The sequence below is a fragment of the Canis lupus genome, chromosome 20 (assembly GCF_011100685.1).
Source record: "Canis lupus familiaris isolate Mischka breed German Shepherd chromosome 20, alternate assembly UU_Cfam_GSD_1.0, whole genome shotgun sequence".
Taxonomy (NCBI): Eukaryota; Metazoa; Chordata; class Mammalia; order Carnivora; family Canidae; genus Canis; species Canis lupus.
The window spans coordinates 18897650-18924738 of record NC_049241.1 but is presented as its reverse complement, the minus strand read 5'-3'; the positions used below and the strand labels follow the sequence as shown (position 1 = coordinate 18924738).

Sequence of the window (27089 nt, the reverse complement as noted above, 5' to 3'; positions counted from 1 at the left end):
CTGAGGTCATAAGGCTGATGATATTCGTGGGCTTTTGAACCTCCGCTTCTTGTATATTTCTTTGAGTTTTATTGAAGCCTGGTCTTTGAGAGAGAGGAGGAAGAAATCTCGGATAATTAAAGCTTAAAATATTCTTATTTCACGGTGGGGATAACAAGTGAAACTACAAGTAATGATGTAATCCAACTTGTCAAAAAGGAAAATGAAAAGAGGAGACAGAAGGCAGGACAGAGCCTTGGGACCCGGCATGCCATGTCATCTTCTAATTAACTAACTGATCCTTTAAACTGTCAAACTCAGAGAGGAGCTCCGTGGCCTGGCGTCTGATTAATATTCATATTTGGGCACTGGATGCTCTGATTTAGGTCCCAGTGGTTGTAGTTAAACATCAGTCTTTAAAAAAGAGAGAGAGAAATAAAAACCAGCCTGGCCAGCCAAAATCTCCAGGTTTTACATTCATAGGGAAATGAAGGGAGGCCACCCTGAAGTCCATAATCCACGGCAAAAACAAATCCTCCACGGATGCATATTGATTTCTGAATCATGATGAGGACTTGTATATTGAAAAAATAATTATTTTGCTTCTTCCTACTGGCGGCCACAGTGTTAAATCACACTCTGGGCTTCATTGTTAAACAAGCGAACGGCGCGTGTAAAATTACACAGCATTCGGTAATATAATCAAGCTTTTAATTTCAAACAAAAATAATTGAATATGTAATTTAATCAAAGCAAGCTAGAATCGATCATTTAAACTATAATAAGTGGCAACCTGGACTTTTGTTCTTATGGCACAGGCTGCAAAAGAATATATTCCCTCTCTCATACTGACTTTCCTTGGCTAAAAAATTCTTCAGGCCAGGGCGTAAGAAGCGCCTGTTCTAACAAATGCTTTCTGTGGAAAAGGCAGTTGGCTTAAAAAACAAAACCGGCTCCCTCGTGGTGAGTCTGGTTCACATTCCCAACCACCAACAGCCGGGCAGGACACCCTGTGGGTTGCTCTTCCAGAAGGTGGTAACATGAGGAAGGGTCCCCTAGAGGCACTGGACCAAACAGGCCTTTTCCTTCACATTCAGTTCACATTTTAAAAATTAAAAATCTACCAAGGAGGAAAATGCTTCAATCCAGTTCCACTGTGAGTTCCAACAGCAGTGGCTTTTACTATTTTATTTTATTTTATTTTATTTTATTTATTTTTTTTTAGCAGTGGCTTTTAGAAACGATTTCCCAAATTATAATTTGAGCCTGGCCTCTCACGGTATAAATCCACCCCGCAATACTGCATTTTGGATTGAGATGCCCTTTATCCCATAAACTTTCTCTGCTGCAACTCCTCTTTATCTTATAGAGCTTATTAAACATTCTCAAGCTCTTGTTAAACTTACTACACACTAAGCTATTTCAACTCAGATTCAAAAATGGGTGACGCTGCTAAGAACGCTCAGACTGGGATCATAATTCACACACACACTGAAAACAAGTGGTGTGGAACAGCTAGACTCAAGCTGATGAATTCAACCAACAGATATTGAGGTCCTACCATGTAATCAGACACATTAATAAGTCTCAGTTCATTTCTGTTTGGTGGGGAGAGAGGCCATACCACTTGTGCAATCAATACATTTTTAATAAAGGAATAGCCCACTTTGAATAAATAAATATATACACTACAAATGACTTGTAGTGCTTTCCAGATTGAGAAGAAATCCTTGGCTAATTTAGTTCAGGGCACAAGTTTAAATTCTAGAAAACATTCATCTACTTCTACTAAGCAGACCAGGAGAAGGATGGAAACCACTCAGCAGCATTAAGATTATGTTGCCTGGTTCACAACCATCTACGAAACATCATAAGTGACAAGTTCCAGAGGAAAGATCGGCAGATGCCACCCATCAGGAGCCTTGGTTCATCAGTCCCCTTGGATGAGACCATCAAAGTTAATAGTAAAAAATGTCCTTCTCCTAGATAATTATTTCTAGGATGACTTGGAACATTTCTCATGCTCTTAAAAAAAAAAAAAAAAAAGCAGCATCTGACACGATGCCAAATTCACAAACGCCCACCTCTACTTGGAGTCTAGGCTGTTGGGGAAACCTACCGTCACTGCCAAGCCTGACCTGTGAACTCCACACCAAGAGGAATCCAATACCAAGACAGGGAGAATCTTGATGTCTCACTTTAGAAGTCAACACACAATGTCAGTGCACTGCTTGCCACACAACATCCTGTGCTGTGTTTCTCGGAGCTGCATATACTCCTTTGGGTGGGGAGCAGACTCCGGGGACACCGAAACTGGCTCAAGTCCACAGGCAATAAAGTAATTAATGGTGTCTTTCAGGGCAAGCGCAGTAAAAAAATAATTGCTCTCAAATTTTTACTGCTAATGAATGATTGGTAGAGTCAATATTTGTGTTGTTGGGAGTGGATGTGTGTGTGTGTGTGTGTGTGTGTGTGTGTGTGTGTGTGTGTGTGAGAGAGAGAGAGAGAGAAGGAGGAAGAGTCTTTTGGATGCAAATATCCAAACCAGTCTATCAGCCTGGTTAACAACTTTGAACCTCCAGACCACAAATGCTGAATACGTTGACTTTAGATGTCTACGGGGAACATATGCCATGGATCAAAGAACACACTGATTAATCCAACAGAGACTAGAGTCTGTCACTTTGGTCATGGTGCAAAGATGTGCCAAACAAGGTCACTAAATATTGTAAATAAATGGGAGAGAAATATCAAAGTTAAATTGGGTTCAAAGAGTGGCTGAGCTGCCAACTACCTGTCTAAATGTGACTGGATTAGATAAATATATTTCCTTCCCCAGCATATCTGCCCACTAATGTTAAAATAGCACTTCCCCTTTCTTAAGACACTACCAGCTTGCTGACGCCAGGTAACTCTCACTCACGCCATAATCATTTACTATTACATTAGGTCATCACCTTTCCCTCTACTGAGTCCCACAGATACTCCAATTTCTCATCACACACACACACACACACACACACACACACAGCCCTGCAAAAAGATTCAAAGATAAATCTGCTCATGTTGTTTAATGGGAGTCAGTTCTCATAAGTGATAGGAATCCACTGCTAGTTTGAACAGTGAACACAGAGAAAATTGTGAGCAAGCCAAACCCAGTCAGATCTTGACTAGTGTACATAAGAAACAAGTTGCTATGTTTTTTTTTTTTTAATGGGCCAGTTTGCCCAATGGTTAGAACACAGCTGCAGCTGAGGTCATGGCGGCGAGCTTGATTCCCATGTGAAGAGGACAAATGGCCTCATGGCTTCAGAATGAATCCCTAATCCCCACATCATTCCACAAATATGCACTCCTGAGGTGGGGGCACTGCACGTGACCAAAACAAAGAGAGTCAACATGGTTGGTTAGCAGCGCAGGATCTCAGGCAGAGATGCAGGAGGGCTGGGGGAGGGAAGGTGAGGAGGAGATAGACTGGGCAACAAACATTTCCTTCCTCTGCCTCCAACAGGGTGATGGTCATTTGTTATCTTCTGCTAAGAAACCATAATATATCTGTCACACAGAGTTCTGCAAAACTGATACAGGGAAATACACCTTGGATAGTTCTTTTGAAATTTGCTTCTAAGGACACAAGGGTGGCTCAGTGGTTGAGCATCTGCCTTCAGTTCAGGTCATGATCCAGGGGTCCTGGGATTGAGTCCCGCATCAGGCTCCCTGCAAAGGAGCCTGCTTCTCCCTCTGCCTCTCTCTCAGTCTCTCATGAATAAATAAATACAATCTTTTAAAATTTTTGCTTCTGTTTTACTGCACTGTAGACAGAGCCATGTGCTGGGAACTCCACGCTCCTAGGGAGCAAAATGTGAGGCCGAGTCTGTTCTGGCTGGGCCAGGCTTCTTGCACAGTCCCACTGCCACCTCCACTGTGTTATGATTCATGCATTGATTTAATACTGGGAATTCCAAAGCACACGCATTTCCTTTTGGCTCTCTCTCTGGTCACCATATTTCACTTGGTTTCAAGTTTTGAGTTACTTCAGTGCTGCCCCACCCCCGCCCCCTGGGCAAACCAAGCTACAGCTTCACTCAGACAGTATAGTTGAATAATTTTATAAGTTATTCATGAAGTAACAACTGGTGTTGACAACAAGCTTTCCAAAGGAAATTCTTTTTACCCAGCCACATATCTGGGTTGTTTTTGCAAGTCCACTGCAGTTGTCTTTAACTTGTTCTTCTGCATAATTTATTGGGCAGCTGTCAAACATGCATGTTCTCTTGTCTCATATGTGACATTTGCACGGTGAGAAATGACACCGGAAACGGGCTACAAACAAACGGACACTCTGAGACTGAATAAATGAAAGCAAAGAAGTACAGTGATGAGAGAAAACAGTTGGGACAAAGTATGCTACATCCTTTGCCAGCGGGCAGGCCGATGAATGGATTCACTGTTAATTCCTGAGCGGTCTGCAGAAATGGACTTACTTCACAGAAACACTTACTTCACAGTGACTGATAGGCTTTCATTTAAAAAAGCACACTCATTTTAATATATATAAAGTTGTTTCCTTCTTGCCTGAACTCTATATACATATACACACACACATAATATATATACACACATATATGTATTTACATGCATGTATATATATAAATCTATGTATAATTTTATATAATCTACAATGATTTTATAAAATCAACAACGTTGATACTGTAATGGAATACATAGGTTGAGAAACTCCTAAATTTTCCCAAAGAGAACATCTAATTCATGTGTGTGGGCCAAATAACGCAATTCTGAAAACCTCACATGCACAGACAATTGATCTCCATGCTAACCTACGGAGCACTGTTGCTAAGCTAACACACTCATTCTTTTTGATCTCTTTCCATCTCCTGCATTGTATTCAGTGCCTCTTATCCTTATCCAACATCAACAGGTCATTTGCCGAGTGGTCAGTGTTGGCCAATATAAATAACCATTATAAAACCTCTAGCATGTTTTAAATCAACAACCCAAGTGGCCTACACTGTTTAAAGAATAAATTCCAAATATTTTGATGGCAGAGTGTAGCCAGGGCCTGTGAAAAGCACAGGTACAAATTATAGTTAAATAATCAGATCAAAAAAAAATCAGATCACAGCAAGCTATCCTAGCACAACGTTCTCTATTTTTAAACCAGCTTGAAAACAAATAGAGATGATAGTATCCCTTGGGCAGGACAGTAAGCCTGGGCTTTGTATCACAGGCAGGTATGTTTCAGAAGAGGTTCATACATGGCTGAAATTACCGGTACATACACAAATGCAAGGGTTCTCAGCCAAATCTACAAGAGCCAGAGAATGAGAGAGCCCGGAAAAACTCAGAGGAGAGAGAGGCAGCCATTCTCTTAGTCTCTACCTGCCTCTTTCTCTCTCTCGCCCCCAAAGCCCATTAGCAATGACGCCCCCTACGCTCACCTGAGCAGGACGATGCATTGCAACATCAACGTGTCTCCACACAAACTCTCTCTTGAAGGAATAGAAGTGGGCTGATGTGAATAGTCTGAGACTTGCTGATGTCTCCCTTTGAGAAGGATGACATGTATCCTCACTCCAGATTTACCTCTTGTTTGCTCTGCCCAGGTTGTTATTGGAATTAATCTGCATTATCTAAGAACACAGTCATTAAGCTGGGCGGAGTAGTATCTATAAATGCTAAGGACCAAGTAGGCCAAGAATAATATTGACCATGAACATGAAGAATATCTACATTAATTGCCATGGAGAGATGGCTATAGCATGGTGCTAAATGAGAAACCAAGGGGTTCTAGAACAAGCACAAACAGTGCAGCATTATTTTATTCATAACTAAATAGGTGAATGAAACAATGTGTGAATAAGTACTTAGCATCCAGAGGATGTTTAATCAAGTCTCATCTCTGTGCACTGAGATACCAGCTGATTTGAAGTCTGTTTCATTATTATCATTATAAACATTTTTTCACATTGATATTTTGGTCTGATTGACTTATCATCCCTAGGAGATTTGTCTTAAATTTCTACACTCTTTTGGTACACTGGCTGATTTCTTCTAGGGTTCTATCCAATTTTGCATCTCTTATTTCAATCTGTTTGTTTAGTAGTGTACATATCTTTCTGGTGAACCCTCACTATTTCGGAGTTCCCTTTCCCAAATTTATTTTCATAATACTTTTAAGTTTTTATAATTGAGAAAAGCTTGTTTTCCTGTTAATGAAAGAATCACCATGAGTAATGACCAATGACTATTCTCAGAGCATCATCATTGATATGCTTTAAGCATTACTCTGCACCATGCATTATTTAATTCTTATGATAACTCCATGAGGTTAAAAAGTCTTGCCTAGAATATTCTTTCCAGTTTGTAGACAAGAAAGGTGATGTCGAGAAGGTTAGGGAACCTACTTAGAATCACTCAGAATCTGCTGGAACCAGAATGAAACCTCAGCTGATCCAAATCTAGAGGTTGAATTCTTAATAACTACAGAACGTCGTGTTAACATTAAAAAATAACTGTATTTGGGCAGCCCCGGTGGCTCAGTGGTTTAGCGCTGCCTTCAGCCCAGGGTGTGATCCTGGAGACCCGGGATGAGTCCCATGTTGGGCTCCCTGTAGGAAGCCTGCTTCTCCCTCTGCCTGTGTCTCTGCCTCTCTCTCTTTTTCTCATGAATAAATAAATAAAATCTTCAAAAAAATAGCTATATTACTATCCCTACTCTCGTAAAGAAAGACATTTCAGATCCAGAAAATCAAGACACTGGCTACAACATGCCACTTCTAGAAATCTACTTTCTTAGCACAGAACCACTCTTACTTGCAACACATGTATGATTTCTGAGTTCCTATTTTTCTCACTGTAAAACATATTATAATAAATCTTGTTCCAAGGATGAAGATGCCTTGTTTCCAAAACCTTCTGAGAAGGTGGGATGTAATATCCTACTTTTTATAGTGACAGGTCACTTTTCTCCAGCACCGAGCAAACAAAAACATAACACTGCATTTATGTTTTTCAGACACAGGTTCATACAAGTCAAAAGTACATTCTCTTCACTTTCTTCATGAGGCCAACTGTCTTCCTCTGGCCCCCTGCTAATTTTCTTGATGATGTTTCAACAAAACATGCTGATTTGGGTAATTCCACGTCCATGCGCAAAAATAATTGATGACATCAGCATAGTTATGGGAATTAGACTTATTAGTTAATTATAGAACCAGCAGAGGGAGCACAAACCCTGCATAAATAATAACCGTTTCTTCTGAGCTTCTTGAAAAACAGTAGCAATTAATAGTAGGGAGAAATACATTTAAAACTAAATTATCAGTAGGCAGAAGAGGGTCTTTGCTTTCTTGGAATGCTGTTAGGTAGAAATCCAATACATTGTCTATACAATTTAGATTTATTTTATTTATTTATTTTTTAAAAATATTTTATTTATTTCTTCATGAGAGACACACAGAGAGAGAGAGAGAGAAAGAGAGAGGCAGAGACACAGGCAGAGTGAGAAGCAGGCTCCATGCAAGGAGCCCAATGTGGGACTTGATCCTGGGTCTCCAGGATCCCACTCTGGGCTGAAGGCAGCGCCAAACCGCTGAACCACCCGGGCTGCCCTACAATTTAGATTTAGATAAAAGTTGCCTTCTTGGGTGTTCTAGAGGGAGAAAGGTGTGTGTGTGCGCATGTATGCATATGTGTACTTGTGTGTGTGCCACTTGGTATCATAGTGATACCCTCTCCACTGGTGAATTAAGGCCAGATGATGAGACTTGCCTAGAGTTGGCAAATACTTACTTGTTTAACCCTGAAACAGATGTTGTTGACTTTTTTCCCTGGAAGAATAAATTACTGATAGACAGTAAAGAGACTGGGTCTCCAACCAAAATACTACTTTCATGTAGAGATGGAAGAAAAAGGGCACCCATTTATCCATCCTTTGGTAAGTTGAGTCAATTGCTTTAAAGATAGCTATGATCGACCCCCTCCCCACCACCCAGCAAGTTGTTAAATTTAGAGATAATGTAAGGAAAGACTTGATTTCTGTGTTATGGATTTCTTCTGTTGATTTTGAGAGGATGGTCTCCCCACAGTTGATGTGGGGAAATTAAAAAAGGAAATATGGAACTTATATATTAACATTTGTTATATGCATCCTGATACACTAAAACAAAATATTTATTTTGAAAAAGTCTTTGTGTGGAAGCGGGCAGGGGGATACATTTCTGCCGTAGCTCATATTCAGAGAATTGCCAAGGCTCAGGATTAGGGAAATGGCATTGGTGAAAAAATAGTATGTGTTTGGTGAAGAAAGGCCCCAGTGTATGTCTGTCTGCCTCAGGGGAGAACCAAGTCAGGGGATGATGGAGACAGCCATCCCCTAGAGTGCCTGCAGTTTCCCAGGTGTCCCCTGGGCTTCCACCAACCTCTTCCTCATGAGGCCTCTGTCCTGTGAGCAGCATTTCCTGTCATCCTCCTGCTAGCCCAGGGCCTACCACCCCAGGAAAGTAGAATGGGAGAGGAAGCAGCATGGAAACTGGAAAGGTACTCTGGTGCAGAAGACCTAGAGTCTGGTTATCAATGAGGAAAGACGAGCTCAGCCCTTGTTCCTCCCCCCCCCCCTTTTTATCTTTCTTCTCCCATGAAGGACTCTGAACATAGTGGACCCTCCAAATGTGGCTCTCATCAATTGCTGCAGTTTCCTTTGAGGAAAGGAAACTTTCTTTGTCCACATGATCAGAAAAATGGGAGGTACCACGGTGGGCCCAATGGACAGACTCTCTTAGGGTGCCCGTGGTGATGGCTATTAACTGACTGCTCCCAGATCTGATGCCAACGCCTCTCTATCAGAGACGGATTGCCTCTGAGTGGTAGTTTCTTCCACTACTTTGAAAAAATCCGGAACACCTGGATGGCTCAGTGGTTATCTACCTTTGGTTCAGGGCATGATCCCGGGGTCCTGGGATTGAGACCCACATCAGGTTTCCTGCATGGATCCTGCTTCTCCCTCTGCCTGTGTCTCTGCCTCTCTCTCTGGGTGTCTCTCATGAATAAATAAATAAAATCTTTAAAATAAAAAAAAGAAAAAATCCAAATGAATTGATTTTACAGGGTCAGGTAACTCCCTGTGACTGAAGAGTATGTCTCAACACAGATATTTTATGAATCCTTTTTTCTATTTATTGTCCTGCAATGTTTTGCATATTTGAGATTTTAATAGCAAAGTAGGATTTACTGAGCCCTATCATATGCCAGCATAGTGTTAGAAGCCTTAGCTACATGATCTCACTTAATACTCAAAATAGCTTGAAAATGTAAGCGCTCTCTTTTATTCCTAGTTCGTATATGGGGAACCTGGAACTCAGAGCAGTTAAGTAACCTGTCCGAGGTCACCCTGCTCATGTGTGCTAGTCAGGAATCACACCCAGAAGCCTGCCTTTTCAAGTCCACACATGCCCATCCCATGAGAGCTTGGCATGTTGCCCATGTCAAGTGAAAAAAGGTAGATGACAATTGTATGGAAGATTATAGAATCCATTCATTATTAGAATTCTCAAACATACATTGTGGGGATTTCTTTGTTGTTGTTTTATGCAATTATTAGTTTGTTGGTTTGGGGAATTAACAGTAAAAAAAAAATGAGCAAAAGAATCCCACTGAAAAAAATATCAACTGGTGAGAGAATAATGATTGGGAAAATAATGATCTATGCTAACAGTCTCTCCATAATCCTATTGCCACTGTTACGAGTTGTGTCCTACATGAGAATGAGCTTTCTTTTTCCATCATGATGGCTAAAGGTCATTATAGACCCAATCAACAAGCCAACTAGCTCATCTGTCTGAGTCATTAAGCCAAAATAAATGGGACCGACAGTCTGAGGCCTCGCATCCTGATTCATCTTAACAATCCACTGAAAACCATAGTTTTCTATGAATTAAGAATTTTTTTTAAAAAATTCTCTTCAGGAAGCATATTAGGTATCTGGCAAATATAGCCCAATCATTTCCTTATTTATGAACCATATTTTCTAAATGAAAAGTTTAACATTGAATGTGATATGAACACTAAGTTTTCTTGATCAAGAAACTTTTCTTTAGTTGATCAAGAATGAAGAAAGATACTGACAATACTTACTTTCACTCAACAAATGAGTTTACCACAGCTTATCTAGGGATTACACATGAGGACAGGGATTCATTCATGTTGTACTTACGATTGCTCATTATAATATGTGTCAAGTGGCCTCAGAATGAATCAAGAGAGACCAGTATAGGGTCTTGTCTAATCATGTTAGAAAATGGTTGAAAATCAAGCCCAGTGATTTATTTCAGTGAAAACATCCAGGCTTGAATAGAGCTAACCATCTGTCAGGCCTATGCTATATGCACATTTTTATTTGTAGCATGTCATAGCCATTCTTAGCCAGTTCTATAGGTAGTTTCAGGAAGTTGTATAAACTCAGGATAGGTGGTGTAAATTTGGAGAACCCAGAAATCTTTAAAGGAATCCTTTGAGTACTTCCCCCACTTAACTGAATAAATACCAGAACAATCATGTTAGTGAAACTCATCTCATGAATGTATGAAGCACTAATTACCACCAATGTGTTTATGTCAAAAACAGGTAGTCTGCTTCCTTCATCTGTTTAGAGACACTGTCTCTGCATCCATACCCCTGAACACAAGTTAGGTTCCTGTGATCATCTGGAAAAGAAATGCAAAAATTTCCCAAGAGGTTACTGATTTGCTTTTTCCAGAAAGACCCAGAGACAATATTAACTCATTTGGATGGTTCTGTGGACAGTGGATGTTACAGCACGGACATGTCACACATGTGTGAGAAAGTACATCTCACAGCAAGTGCCAAGTCATCCACAGCCTGAGGTTCCCTAAGGACAGGGGTTCAGCCATGGGGCGGCCAGAGAAAGAGCCATGATTCACTCTGGCAGGGCCAGGGCCTGGACAGACTTTTCTCTAATTGCCTGGTTGTCATCTCTGAGATACTCCTGGGTGACATTGTGGCTAGAGTAATGAAGAAGATAAATACAAAGAATCCCATATATTCCAGGATCCTGAAATGCTCTATTTATTTGCTCAATATTCATTAAGATGGAAAAAAAAATCACTTCATCTTTCATGTTATGCATCAATACTGTATATCATTTTTGCTTGAGTGTAAATTGTAATGTGTGTTCTTTCAATTATATGAAAAGCAAGGTGTCAAAGAGATTACGAATTTGCAGTGATGCTGTTCTTTGTGCTCACATTTTTGACTGTGGAAGCCTGCAGTTCAAACACAAGAGTAATCAGCTCAAACAATCTGAATGGTAATTTTGCTCTAGAGGTGTAAAATCATAATTTCGTCATGGAAGTGTTATATAGCTTGTGAACCTTTAAAAAGAAACTTGATTCCATTTATGATCTAAGAACTTTTCATCCTATTGCATAATGTCACAAAAAGTCTAAAGCATTTTAGGTTGGGTATAATGGCATGTCAAGAGAAAACCAAGCCTCCACTTGGCCTCCTCATCCCTCTGCATGTTCCATGGGAGGTCCTGTCCCATTCTCTCAATTAACTAATCAGTGGCCACCACAAGATACCAGGTACCATGCTAAGCACTTTGCACCCATCATCATGTTTAAGTTTTTCAATACCCTTTTGCCATAAGTTTTATTGGTCACACTTTTATAAAACTGAACAAGACGCTTCAAGGGACTAAGTATTATGCTCCAAGTCAGAATGAATTCATACTGGGTCTGTCCTGGTTTGGACCGCCAAAGTAGTCCACTGCTTTTGATGCTCTGCTTGCTGTGTTACTGTTCACTGTTGGGACTACCACTGATGGAAAGTAAATGGCGGAGAGAGACGAGAGGATCAAGTCTTAGCCTGGCAAGACAGATGAGCACATATGCGAAGAAAAAAAGGCAAGCTTCAAAAAGAACTGGTTGTCTTATCGGGGTAGCAGAGGCAGAAATCCTGCTCTCTTGTGACCTCAAGCAGGGTCTCTCCTTACTCTGTCAGACTCGGGAAGGAAAGATCTAGCAAAATTGAGAAGCAGACAGCTGAGACTATCATACAGAACAATATTTGGGAGCTTACTGGTCATTCAATGTCAAGGTTTTTGTCCCTCCATGAGGAGCTGATGTGCCATTCATGTGCTACTACTTACTATACATATTCTATATATAGATATATAACATATATGTATATGGCACATAGATATGGCCTATAAAGACCCTTATTATGAGTGGCTTTATAAGCTGAAAAATAGAAAAGCGGGTATCTTTTTTTTAAAAAAAATCTGAAGCCCAGATTCTGCTCTGCTAGGTTTTTAGAGACCCCTGATCACAGGATTTAGTGGCTAAGTGGTCCTCTGCTTAGTGGTCAAGGAACTGCCTTGTAATGAATCTTAATTACATCACAATAGAGTATCCGCCTCTCTTTCTCAGGCTAGAAAGGAAGTGTTCACAGGCCGGAATTGGTGTAGTAATGACTGTTTTACTCACAGAGGCTAGCCTGGCACCTAGTACTGATGAGGTATTCAATAACTATTTAATGAATAATGAAGGATACTTTCTTCTGTGTTTTTTAGTTTTTGTATTTGTATTGTATTAGTATTTGTGTTTATATTGAATCTCGTCTCTCTTCCTTTTCTACCTATTTCTCTTCCTTCCCCCTCGGAGCAGGCATTCCCTAACAACAAAAAATCAACGTCCTTAGGCATGGTGGTAAAGGATGTGGTCTGAACATCCACCCTGGTCCTGTGTTTCCAGGCCGCAGAATCTGAGGAGGGGATTTGGTAAACACAACCCCAATTAAACAAAACAAAATATTCCGTTCTAATTTTCTAAGGAAGACCTCTGAAGGGACTGGAGTTGAAGAACAAAAAGCACGCCTCCATACTTCACCATGATGAAGGGAGCCTGGTGTGTGGGTCAGAAAGCGGCTACCGGGAAGTCACAATTATTGTTGTATATTATTTGTGTTTAGTGCCAGAGAAACGATTTTCTTTTTGCAATATCTCTGTCCCAATAAAATTAAGAACTTAGTGTAGGATCCAAATTCCCCCCAAAGGAGTCAGCTTAAAAAAATTTACTAGCTCTCCTGCCACCCGGATTTATGGCTGCTTCTTTAATAGTTATAGTCTGATACACTATAAGTTTCTTTGGTCACTACACAGATTCATTTATCTTTCTTTTGAAATACGCACTGAACATTTTAAACAAATTCTGGGGCTCCAAATTGATTGAATTTTACACCTAGGAATGAATTGTAAAATGGTTTTGGAATAGGCCTCCAAAAGAAGATGGCCTTAAAATAAAAACAGATACTGAAGACTGTATTTTCTTGATTGTCAGTCAAGCTAATTATGCTTTACTCTAAAGCTTTGTCTATCAGGCAAGAAAGCAAAAGGCAATTGGGGGCTCTCTCCTTGCACACTGCCTGATGTCTGGGAATATAACACCAGTTTATTCACAGCAGGAGGCTGCTGTAATTGGCAGTTCCATTTTCCCCTACTAGAGGGTAATTCTCAAGCGAAGAAAACACAATGTTAACAAGATTTTACAAATTTGACATATGGTATTCTATCTGAAATGACCAACAAAAGTTCCTTCTCTCCCCAAGCAAACAGTTATCACTGGAGAGGACTACAGGAGAATGTGATAAAAGGTGGTAAAGACACCTAGAGTTCTTTTATGGGGACGGTAGATCCATGATCATAAGAAAAACAACAACAAATAAGGGCAACAAAGGTAAATCACTCCGGGTAGTTGTGTCTCAGAGAGGTGTTGGTAAAATGACAATAAAAACCTCACCTAGAACACCAGCTTCCTTAAATGACACTTGGTCATACCTAGGGCCAGGTGAGGGTTCAGACCCAGGAGAGAATCCTTAGTAGGTCTATTAAGGTGGGGGTAGGGCTGGTCCACGGTGTGATGTGAATGAAAGTGGTAATCAGAAAAGATGCAGGCGACCTAGAAACAGTTTTTAGCTTATCTTCATCCTCTCCCTAAACATGAGAGACTCTAGAATGAATTTTTAAGGAAGGTCTGATTGCCTTGATGTGACTCCAAAAACTTTATCACAACATAATTCTTGTTTAAAACCATATACCCCCAGGTGCCTAGGTGGCTAAGTTGGATAAGCATCTGCCTTTGGCTCAGGTGATGATCCCAGGGTCCCGGGATCTAGCACAGTGCTGGGTTCCCCACTCAGCAGGGAGTCTGTTTCTCCCTTTGCTCCTCCCCCTGCTCGTGGGTGCACACTTGATCTGATAAAATCTTTATTAAAAAATTTTTTTAAACCCCATATACCCTCAATGAGGTCTCTGGGTTCCATTTTAACTAAAAAAGGAATGGAAGAAAGAATATTCTAGTATGTAAAAAACAAGGCAGAAATGTACAAAAACTTTCCAGGAAAAAAACAAGGATTGTTCCACACCTTCCTCTTTTATTTTTTTTTTTAAGATTTCATTTATTTATTCAAGAGAGACACAGAGAGAAAGAGGCAGAGACATAGGCAGAGGGAGAAGCAGGGAGCCTGATGTGGGACTCAATTCCAGGACTCCAGAATTATGCCCTGAGCCAACGCTCAACCTCTGAGCCACCCGGGCATCCGACTCCCCCTTCCTCTTGAGCATCATTTCATTCTTTCTTGGTAAGGCATTGGGTAGATTCCAAAGATGGGCAAAGATGGATCCCTAGGAATTTATCCTGGATTTGCTGCTAAGATACCCACAGTTTATTGTCTATAGCTCTAATCCAGGGACTGTTGCCAGACCCCATCTAATGTTACGTTTGACCCCAGCTGCAGAGATGGTGCATGGACTGGAGATTCATTTTAAGGTTGGTGATCTCCAGGGGATTACACCAAGGGATTAATGAGCGTTTGCAGCCACCAGGTACTTGCAGTAAAGGCACAGAGGCAGGGCAAGTCCTAATTTTCATGGGGAATTAAACTGCCTTTTGTTGTCACCTGGTGACACATAATTGACAATCAATGAGAATCTGCCCAGCTGAAAGAAAGAAAGATGGCAGAGCCACTCTCTTGTTTCAGTGCACTCGATGGTACAGACACTGCACGTACTCCAGCAACAATATTTGCTTCTCCAGGGAGACTATTTGTGTGTTCCTGCCCATTTCTTCTTTCCTTCTGGGATATGCTACAGTGGTGATTTCCAGTAGCACCTGAGCTATTTTTAACTAGTACAAAGACAGGCTTTGAATTAACACTGAATCATGTTAACAAAGAGAGTTTTTACTCTCTCCATTGTCTTGCTATCCTCTGGACTGCATAAAGTGAGAGTCTCAGATATGAAAAAGTGGGAGTCTCAGTTTGGTGCTGATATATCTTTTGTACCTTGCTAATGTGTGCTAATCTAAAAGGGAGCTATGAAATCAGAGTGCCCCAAAGATAGTGGAACCCAGCTAGCATCCAACAACGGGCTGTTTCCATTGTAATTCACTTTTACAATTATTTCTTTTTCTATGACAAACATTACTGATTCTTCACTTCCAGAACTTAGAGAAAATTTTCAACAGTTACACTAGGTGACATAAGCTAGTCACAGACAAATATTATATGATTCTAATTATACACAGTATCTACAGTAGTCAAATTCACATAAAAAAAAAAGTAGTACGGGTTGCCAGGGGTTAGGTAAAGAAGAGAACAGAGTTGTTCCTTTGGGTACAGAGTTTCAGTTCTGCAAGATGAAAAGTTCTAGATATTGGTTGCACTACAATATAAATCTACTTAACACTACTGAACTGCTGTACACTTACCCTAAATGGGTAAGATGGTGAAATTTATGGATATTTTATTGCAACTAAAAACATGGAGGAGAGAAGTAGAGGATGATTTGACTGTGAAGAATGGTCAGAGAAATGTAACACTGTGGGCCTGGAAGACAGAGGAAGAAGCCATGAACCAAGGAATGCAGGCAGCCTGTAAGCACTGAAGAGGCCAGGAAATGGATCCTTCTCTAGAGCCTCCAGAAAGGTATACAGCCCTGCCAACACCTTGACTATAATCCAGTGGGACACAGTTCAGACTTCTGGCTTCCGAAGCTGCAAGATAATAAATTTGTGTTGCTTCAAACATTCCTTATCTCCCCACTCCCTGAAAAACAAAAATCACTCAAATGTATCTTCCTCTGAGTCAGCTGAAGCTTATTCGGGAATGACAGAGATAAGGTCCATGTCTATGGAAACACTGTAAGCGCATATGAACACCTGATATTTTGTGAATACATACCCTATCTGCTAGGGCTATAAAAAGCAAACAGTTTTCTAGGATCTGTTATACCTAAGAGGCATCATGACCACGGAGTTAGATTCAAATTTGGTGCCAACACACTTCATGTTCAACTTACCACCTGCTCTCAGAGCCTCAGTGTATCAACTATGAAATGGGTTAAGTCAGTACTTCCCTCGAACTATTGTGAGACTCGGTCAAGATGTATGGAAACTTTTGGCACAAGCCTGGCTCCTATTATGAATATGACTATTACCAGGCATTCTGATTCTACCAAATTGCTATTTTCTATTTGGTAGGGGAAAAAAAAGAAAAAAAAAAACAAACAGATTCAGGACTTTAACATATATTAAGTCTGAGCATCTCCAGCCACCAGTCCTTTGGTATTTTGGAGGGCAAATTATTTGGAGTGAGGGAAGACACCACCATGTTGGGGCAGGCTTGTTCTTGAGGACGGCTTTACCATGTGGGCAGCTCTGAGCAAAACTGCCCAGTGTTGTGCACTCATTCACTGGGTAACCACTATGACAGTAAGGGCCAGTCCAAGAACTTGAGCCATTTAATGCTAAAGCCTGGCCTGAGTGCCAGGATTTTCCACAGCTGTCACTTACCAACAGCACGATACCCTAGGGACATGTATTCATCAAATGCTTATTGACTTAAGCTGTAGGGTTTTTTTTTCTTTCATAACATTAGAAAATATTGCTCCTGATTTAAATAGTTTTCTTTGAAGGATGGAAATAAAAAACAAAGATCCATTTTCTGATTGCATGCATTGATTGAAGGTAAGCCCTTGGGAACTTAAGGCAGGGTTTCTCAACCTTGGCACCACTGACCTCGTGGGCCAGATAATTCTATATTGTAGAGACTGTTCTGACCTTTGTAAGATGTTTAGCAGCACTTGTGGCCTCTACCTGCTAGATGCCACTAGTATCCTCACCCCCAGATATGACAACCAAAAATGTCTCTGGACATTGCCAAATGTCCCGTGGTGGCAAAACTGCCTTCAGCTGAGTACCACAGCATTGGAGCATGAGATCAACTCTATTACTAATGGCAGCTGTTTCCTTAAAAAAAAAAAAAAATCAAAAAATATTTAACATAGAAAGAGCCACAGTTATGGCCACCAGTTGTGAATAATTTAAAAGAAACATTTTATAGTGTCCCTCAATACAATAAATATAAATTAAATGTAATAATAAGTAAAACTGCTTTGTAAACTGCAAAGTGCAGTGTTAATGATTATTAAAATGATAGCAGCATGCTCTGGGACTATAGAAAGCATGGGCTGCTTGAAGAACTAACTTTTTATTAAGCCCATGCTTTGTGCTAAGTACTTTGCTCACACTATCTCATTTGAATTTCATCCCCCGATTTGTATGAATGAGAAAACAAAGGCTCAGAAAATAAAGTAACATCATATAGTCAAGGTCATTTGGCTTCAATCTTCATTACAGCAACTTAATGATTACATCATGGCTAGTAAAAGGTGGTGGTGGGATCTGAATCTAGGACTATAATTCTCCAAAGCCCATAGTCTCCTATCCCACCCACTGCCTACCATATGCTATGGATGCTAGTCTGGAATGGGAGGGAGATACTCATATGTTCTTTGGCAAACCCTTCTGGAAATAATGGCACATTTATCTAGAGAAGCCAGCCAAGCTTGGAATCAGATTTATAACCTGGAGCTGAAGCCATTTGAACTGGTTAATAACTCGGGCCTAAATTCAGAATCTAAGACTCAGTGAGCCAATCATCCAACCAAGCAGTCACAAACTGACATTTTTAGGGTCAATTCTTAGTACATGCTATTCTTCTTCTCCCTTTATATATTCAGAAAACTAAGCTTTGATGCAAGTAGGAGAAATACATTCCAAAGTGACCTAAATCACAAGAAGGAATTTAGATTCTGTTTTCCAATTTTTAAACTTAGTAATTTTTATGGGTTGAAATGTGTCCCCCAAAACAGGTTATATGTTGAATTCCTAACCTCCAATTCCTCAGAAAATGACCTTATTTGGAAATAGGGTCTTATATTATAGAGATAATCAAGTTAAAATGATGTCATGAGGGTGGGCCCTAACCCAATATAGCTGGTGTCTTTATAAATAGGGAGAATTTGGACACAGATGTCAAGAAATATAGGGAGAACACCAGGTGAGGACAGAGACACAGCCATAAGCCCGGGAACATCAAGGAAGACTGGCAACCCATTAGAAGTTACCACAGAAGCAGGAAGGAATTTCCCTGCAACCTTCAGGGAAAGCCTTGCACTGCCAACACCTTGATTTTAGGCCTCTAACTTACAGAACTTAAGAGATGATAAATTTCTCTTTCTTAAGTCATTGAGTTGGTGACTTTACGGATGAGAGAAATTATGGCAGCCCTAGGAAACTAATACAGTCTCTATTTCATAACTTTTCTTCCCTATTTCATAACTTAATCCATAAACAGAATTGAGGAAATACATATGGTATGTTTTCAGGGGGGGTTCTAGAATACTGTATTTGTATGAGATTAAGGCACACCAAGTTGTCTGGGGTGGCTTGTCAACTGAGTTGTGCCTGCCATATGCATGTTTTGGCCCATTGCCATGTAATGACAGGGCTCTCACCCATGCCAACTGGCAGCTGGGCCCCCATCAGCCTATCTTCTGCCCACATCCCCAAGGCATGCCCTTTCTGGATCCCAGGCAAAATGGCCTCCTGGCTTTACCCTGCAGGTTTTGAACAACATTTATTCACATGAATTTAATAGATTTGTAAAAATAACATCTTAAAGTTTCTACAATATTTCTATTAACATTTATATTATATAAATATGTTCAGAGAAAAAAGGAGGGCTATTTACTACACGTTGAAATGCATGGCATTAATATTCACGCCATCTGAAATATGGGCAAAGACAAGGATAAATTAGTGGGCCATGGGAAAATAAAACAGCAACAAAAACTTTTCTCAAAATTTTTTGAACTGAAGTAGAGCACTGATCTTGAAGATACCAGGGTAGAGGAAAATCTATTTGTGAAAAGTTAAAAAGTTCACATCTGGCATTAGTAAAGCAATGCAGAAAACAACACAGCTCATCTCCTTGGTGAGCTAGGCCAGGGCTGTTATCTAATTATTGCACTTCTGGCTTTGTTTGAGCTGCCAGTGCTGGATTTGTTTATAGGTGTCCTGTCCTTCAAATCCACCCGCAGAGGCTCACCCAGGTCATTTGTCAGGGGCTAAATAGCCCCAGGCCAGGAGTAGACATTTACTTACAGAATCTTCAGATTCTTTTAAATAGGCCTTTGGGATTTTGCCACTGACTGTTCTGCGGCAAGAGGCTCTGGACACCTTGCACTGGGTGTTTCTTTTAATTGACTACCTCGATGTCGCTGCTCAAAACCACCGTAACCCACACATGCCCTCAGTCTGAAGCTTCTAATGACCTTTCTCTGGCCCTCAACACATATGGCTGAGACAATGCAAACATCATTTGGAAGATGAGTAAATTCAATAACACAATTACAGCTACACCAAAGCACCATTTATCAAACTCGGACCACAGCACTTTGTCTCTCTTAGAACCTCTGTTTTTCCATGGCCAGGCATTTGGGGAAAGTCACTAATCAATTTAGGAATGATTAAATTGGAATTTGTAACACTTCCCATTATTAAACCTTCAATCTTCATTACGGCAACTTAATGATTACATCATGGCTCAGAAAAACAAATTATGGGTAGCTGGCATCGTTCAGAGAGCTGCAGTAGCAAGTAGATTGTCAAAAACACCCAAAGTCTAATACATGTGGGTGTATAAATGATTGTTTGCTGTGTATAAAGGAACACCAAATCGCCATTCACATTAAGTAAAAATATGCATTAAAACTTGACATGGTATGTTGGCCTTTACAGTACTCTTGCTTTTTCTGTAGACTGAGTTGATTAATCTGGGGTGAATGGATGGAAATCGGGAACCCCTCGAAAATCAATGCAAACCTGGACATATGCATGTGAGCTTTATTGCAAGAGGAAGTTCCTGAGATCTTACCTGATCCCTAAAGGGGTGCATAAATAAAGACAGTCTCTATTTAGTAAGGGAAGACATGTTCCATAGCTTTCTACTCTTACTTTTTTCTAGGCCCCTGGTCCTCTTTTTTCCAAATTCCAGTATTAGTTCTCTCATCAAAAATTCTTCTATAGGAAATTTTTTTTCCTTAACTCTTTTAATGACATGGTCACTACTTGATCCAGGTTCTTTGCAATTTCTACCATAAATCATATCCTCCATGTTCTGGCAGCCAGAGAAAACTCAGCTGTGCTGCCGATGTGACTTTAGGTATTGACATTCTGTGATGGGTTCTAATTGGGCAGCCAAGGAAGAGGGTGAAATTCAAGTGAATGAGGGGATTACTAACAGCAAGAAGGAAAAGAAAACAGGAGCTGGCGTTATACTGGCCCATTTAAAACACTAGAGAAATTCACAGGGTAGATACACCTATGATCATGATGACAAAAATAATATTGAGAATTTATCAGGAGTCAGATAATATGCTTTGATTAAAATTCAATCTTCACGATTATGCCACTAAAGTATTATTTTTCTAATTTTACAGATGAAGAAACTGAAGCTCAGAGAAGTAAGGCAGCTTGCGTGGCTGTGGTCTCTAGCCTCCAAGATGGCTCCCAATAGGCCATATCTGGTATTCACAGTCTTGTCCTCTCCTACAATGTACCAGGGCTGGTCTGAGTAGCTAATGTAACAGTAAAAGTGACTCAACGTCACTTCTAAGGTTAGGGTATAAAAACTATGAAGGCTTCCTTCATCTGGAGCATTCGTTCTCTCTTTCTCTTTCTTGCTCTCAAGGAAGTCAGACGTAGTGTCACGAGCAGACCTTCCCCATGGTAGAGTAACTGAGGCCTCCTCTTGCCAGTAGCCATGGGAGTGAACTTAAGAGGTGGAACCCGAGCCCTGCCAAACCTCAGATGACGGCTGCCCCAGTCAATAACCTGAATATACCCCTGGGAGAAACCCTGAACCAAAGCCACTCAGCCTTAAGCCACTTCGGATTCCTGATATTCAGAAACTGTGTGACAGATTCAACGTATGTTGTTTTAAGCTACCAGGTTTGGGGGTAATTTGTTATGTAACAATAACGAACGTACTAATCACACATCTAGTGAGGAGGAGAGTCTGCACTCAAACCCAGACCTGCCTGGCTCTAGAGTTTATGTTCTTATTCTCCGCCGTCAATGTTTCTAAACTGCTCTTTTACGCACCTAGCACCTCTTTCATGGGAAAACATACATTTATTTCTGCTCCCACTGCCGCCTTAGTAGGCACTTGTATAAGTAGCTGCCATCTTCCCCCACCTGCCAATCATCAAAGAAAAAGGTCAAAGGTAACATGGCTCATCATCCAGACAGATGGGAGAAATCCCAGCGCTTAGCAGGTGTGTCCTCTCCCTGGTTCTATCAGCTTGGGAAGTTAATTTTATACACGCAGGACTGCTAAAGCAGACTGCTATCAACGACATTCAGTGGGGAAAATATAACCACATCTCATAATTACCTTATTTATTTAAAAAGATGGAGAAGATTAAATTCACCAAATACCATCTTCTACCACGGGGTTTACATATTAGAGTAAGTCTGATGAACAATAAGGTCACTGCCTTGCCTTCGATCTTCATTTAAAAATGGATGCAGTAAGAAAACACCTACATTAAAACACCGTATGTCCGTAATTTCCTTGCAATCCAAGCTTCATTTATGGTGAGAGTGCAGAGCAAATGCTACTACTATTACGGTGACAGTGTACACTTTTAAGCTCAGAGAATAGAGAGGCATTAAACAAAAGAGGACCAGTGGGAGACCCATCCATTTCAGGCCCTGGGAAAGGTCCCTCTTGCCAAGTGAAGGGGGAAAAATGAGCCGTAAGGCATTAAGAAAGGAGCAAGCTGTGAAATGAACCAAGGGGTAGATGGTGTGGTTCATGACCCTGTAGCCTCATAACACAGTCCTTCAGCCAAGGGTCGCTAATGAAGGGCGATGCCTGGAAATTAATGGAGTGGTGTGGGGTGTTCGGGTGAAAGTGGGAGCATGGTGATTTTTCCAGTCCTTTCTGCTCAAGAGTCAGGGCAGGATGGTTATTAAAGCCTCTAGCACTTTGATAAGTTAATACTTCACCATTATATGATAGGGACGAGCAAGCCCAGGAATTGAGTACCCAAGCATCTTCTTTTTTTGAAAAACAGAAGGGATCACTAGTTCTAGAAAGAAGAAAGAGAATAAAGACATGCCCATCTGATTCCAAGCTCTGATGTTCTGATGAGGCAAGAACCTTCATTTTCTTTTGTTTTAACTCAAAAGGCCCCTTTAGTCAAGTGGACCCTGTGAAAATCCTCCACTGAGAGCTCACATCCTAATCACGTCCTTCCAAAAGCCTCACAAATAGATATTTATGGCAAATACAAAACACCGAGCGTGCTGACTTATGAAAGGCGATTTGTTCCATCTGTGAATTGAGACCTGAAACCTTTCTACTTTCATGTTAGCTGTCATTTTTCTCCCACAAATGAAATGAATAATTCCTCCTCATGGCAGTCAATTTCAAATTCACAGGGTTCCCCCACCCCTGAACCCATTATATTTTGTTGCATAAAACCCATCTCATAAAATAAACCTCTCAAAGTTGTAAATTAAAAAATAAACATTCTTGAGAAAATGTCAAATGCAGGCCTGAGAGAAAGGCCAAAAAATCCATTTAAAGGAATACTGCAGTGAATCCGTCCCCAGAAAATTGGGGGAAAACACTCAGACTGGTGATTGAATATAAATTCACTGCCTTCAGCCAGTTTGTAATGAAATGAACCTTTAGCTAGGGGTTGCTATATACTTTTAGAATAGACTATAAGATGAGCCCTGCCTGCAGTGGAGGGAAATAAAAAAAATATGTACCAGAATATTAAAATAAAAGCGAGGGTGAACAAATGGCAGAGGGCAAACATAGTATTTGGCATCATCTCTGGGTGCGCACATAAAAAGTCAAGAAAGTACTCCCCCCCAACATGCATGGTGGTTGCATTTAAATTATAAAATGTACCCATATACTGATTGTTCAGGCTGGTAGGGTTTCAGCGGCATATCCTTAATTCCAGAGGAGTTCTCCTAGGTTCTCTGATCAACATCCCCTCCTTCATGGTTTGGTACATGCTTCAACATACTTAGAAACACAGAACACAAATGCCACTGCAGCAGTCAGCCTCCAAGATGGCCCCATCACCTTGCCTTCTGGTACTCACACCTAGGGTACTGTCCTCTCACATTGGGCCGGAGTTCTGTTTGACATACAAGATATGGTTGAAGCGATGGTATGTCATGTCCAACATTAGGTTAAAAAATACACTGCAGTTTCTGTCTTTTGTTCATTCTCCCTCCTTCTTTCTCTTTCTGATAATTTGCCATGGGGGAAACCAGTTGGCATGGCTTGAGTAGCCCTTCGGAAAAGCCCACATGGTGAGAAACTGAGGCCCCATAACGATAGCCAAGGAAGACCCGAAGGAGCTCTGGCAAAAGTGAATCACTGTAAATGAACCATTGTCCACACAGATCCTCAGATGAGCCTTCAGACTACCACAGTCCAGGTGGACAACTTGATTGCAACCTCATGAGAGACAATGAACCAGAACCCAGATTCTTGACCCTCAGAAACTCTGAAACTATAAATTTTTGTTTTTGTAAAAGCAGTACATTTGGGGAATTATTTATTATACAGCAATGGACTGCAGTTGTAACCACTGTTGACACCATATATTTATTGAGTTCTTGTAACATACGAAACAACATGTGAAATGTTTTTCATGAACTATCTCACTTAATACATCACATAGCCTATTGTGCAGGTTCCATTATTCCCAGGTGTCCTTCACAGGGTTGTAGGGAGGATGAGAGGACATAGAAAGCATTTAAAATAGTGCCTCGTACATAGTCAGGACTTTCTAAATGTTAACCTTCAAGACTGTTCATATTTCTAGTAAAGGAGAATATCAAGGTTTTGCAAGAGTAACTGCTTTGCTTTCAGGCACACAGCAGGGAAGCAGAAAACCCCATTATTCTCCAAGTGTCTCTGGTTCTAAGGCCCATGTTCTAAAATCAGGATGCTTCCTTTGACAGAGCAGTTTTAAGGAAACAAAATAAAACACACACTAAAAGCAAAGGTAAATAATTCCCGGATTATCTGTGGTCGTGGATTAACCATGATTTTGGATCTTGGATTAAAATCCTCTTTGCATGGGGTGCTGATTGAGCCAACAGGACTTACAAATGCTCCAAAAGGACTTGGTAAAAAAAGAAAAAAGAAAAAAAAAAGAAAGTCTATAACAAATCAAGATTTTTATATGGTGTAAAAATTTATGGAATACTAATGATATTTGAGCATGAAACTGGCTAAATGCTGCCACGAGTCACTAAATCACACCTATCTTTAAGATGAAATTGAGTAAGACAAGGGTGTATGTGCATTACTCAGGCCAAATCTTGAACCTGCAGGGAAACTAACTGGTGAGTCCCATTACTAGATTCAGTAGTAGTTGTAGAATTAAAAACAGTCAAAGAGAGGTCCAGCCCTCTGACAAATGTTGCTTTTTGTCTTGAGTATAACCCAGGTTGGTTATAATCTTTATAAAATAAAGTACTCTGTAAAACTAAGAGAAAATAACAGAAACTGCATACTGATATCGTTCAAAAAACACATTGTGACCAAGTTTCATACAATTGATTAATCAACATACACCTTTCATCTCTAGAGTGAAATATTAAGTTCTACATAATTCAGGGCTGAATGAACATCTGTTCACTACTGAGATTTACTTATCATGAGCGCTTATGGAGTGGGAAACTAAGAAATGTGGCTTTTATCCTATTCTGCCTTGAAGAATTCTTTCCTCCTCTGAGTGTGGCAGCCTGAAAAAGGTACTGGCTTTTTGCGATCTCATTTCTTTATGACACTGTCATCATTTTTCAAAGTAGCCCAACAACTTCAAATAAAACTTCTGCTGAGCGCATCCATAATCTTACAGTCCATAAGGAGGAAAGTTCAATTCCTTCTGTCTCTCAGTGTTTTCAAATTGTGAAGGGAGGAATTAGTAGAACCAAAACCTGAGGGTCTCTACTTCAGGGAGATGTTCCTTTTTGCCAGTTGCCCACAGTTGACCCACAAAGTTTCTTTTCCACTGTTACTTGGCTGGCCATATCCCAGTAACTATCCAAGAACACCTAGGGGGCGGCATCCACCAGGCTGCTGTAGCCCAGGGCAGGCACCTGTTGGAACTGCTCAAATCCAGTATCCACGTGAGCTCGCCCTGAGAAGCAGATCACCAGTGGCGTGGCCACCAGGAAGTGCTTTAAAATGGTCTTTGTAATGAGAGCTTTTCTGAGAGGCCCCAAGCCCTTCCTATTCCTCCTCCTCAGACAGTTGGACCAGATGCATGGAGCAACCCAAAGCAATCCTGCCGCCCCTCCTGGATTTTGCCCCATGTCCATGCTTCTGATTCATTATGTGGGGAGCTTAACTCCATCTACACAAATGTTGTGGATGCTCATCTATTTGTTTAAACAACAACAAAAACAACAACAACAACAACAAAAAACCCAGCCATGATCATATGCGGCTCCACGTAGTGTTCTTTAGCAAAGCGAGATGGACAGACTGAGTAGGAGGGGGAGATTATGGGAGGAAGACAAGGAAATCAGGTTACGTGCAAGGGACATTATAGTGCACTGGAATACAATTTCCAATACAGATGCTGGCACCAGGTGTTCCAATAAACCCTTATGTTTGTAATGTGATTTTATTGGGGGCAATCCAATTACAGCAAAGTTCAAACCACCATCCTTAGGGTAAGACCTGAGGCCAGGGTCTAACTATTAATAACTCTATTAATACTCCTCCTCACCACACAAACTGTGTCTGCCCTTGGCTGTTGTGACTGCCTATCAGAGAGCACTCTGATCCTAAAACTACTGGGGCATGAAGGCCAACCAGCCTGAGATCAGCCATGGCTCAAGTCACTGTTGTCAAAATTGTCGCCAATCGGTTATAAAGTCCAGAAGAGTTGGCAGCTCTCAGAGCTCAGCACCCAGGAGAGCCCTTGGTGATGTGGGGTGTCCACTGCTGAGAACCCCACGTGACCTTCTATGTTCTTCCTCTACCCAAATGATGTCAGTGAAAGATGCAGGTGAGCAGGCTCCTCAGACCTTTGGTCCTCTGCACACACAGGTCTCTCTGCTTGGAAAGGCTTCCTAATGGTTAGTGTGACGTGTCTAGTTCTCTGGTAAACCATACTGAAGGCAGGCTCTGCTTTGCTCTCTCCTGGACAAGGTCTCTATCTGGCTCTTCAAATCTTACTTAGAAAGCATTCCTGGGACCTCCTCTGTAGCCTGCTCCCTGCCAGTTCACACTTGGCTTCTTTAAGAGTGCTTGGTTCATGGACAAGAGGAGCTGGTATTTTTACTGTGCACCACACTACACTGAAGAGTGAGGGCCTCCCTTCATCATTCTGTTCGCCCAGCACCATCAGATGATGAATTGGGCTAAAGAAATGCTGTCCAATCTATGCCCTTGCTCCCAATTCGCCATGTTTACAAAAGCTCCTGCCCCTGTGTATGTACAGCTTTCTTCACCACACATCCCACAACACTTTTCTTCCCCATTATAGTGACAGGACAAGCAGCTTCTGCACTTTGCTTTTTGGCAGTTACTGACTGATCACTAGCATGCACGATTTCATTTACCTCTAATAATCCTGTAAATTAGGTACTTGTATCATTCTTAATTTATAGCTAGGA

The 27089-nt window shown here is 40.9% G+C and overlaps 1 protein-coding gene and 1 long non-coding RNA gene across 4 annotated transcripts in view; one reads left to right on the top strand and one right to left on the bottom strand.

Annotated features, from left to right (window-relative positions):
- The window catches only part of PDZRN3 (PDZ domain containing ring finger 3), a 237565-nt gene that overhangs the window by 63084 nt on the left and 147392 nt on the right, over window positions 1–27089 (bottom strand). Inside the window, exon 1 of one of the 3 annotated variants that reach the window (XM_038565839.1) lies at window positions 5439–5574. The exons of the other annotated variants lie outside the window; for them this stretch is intronic. Within the exon in view, the coding sequence (XP_038421767.1) occupies window positions 5439–5456 (18 nt within the window). The 5' untranslated portion in view covers window positions 5457–5574. Of the gene's footprint in view, window positions 1–5438; window positions 5575–27089 lie in introns of those variants that run through there. 3 annotated transcript variants of the gene reach the window in all.
- On the top strand, window positions 12468–21767 carry LOC119864654. The gene is made up of 3 exons (XR_005374724.1): window positions 12468–12534; window positions 20858–20944; window positions 21109–21767. It is a non-coding gene; the product is annotated as an uncharacterized LOC119864654 (long non-coding RNA).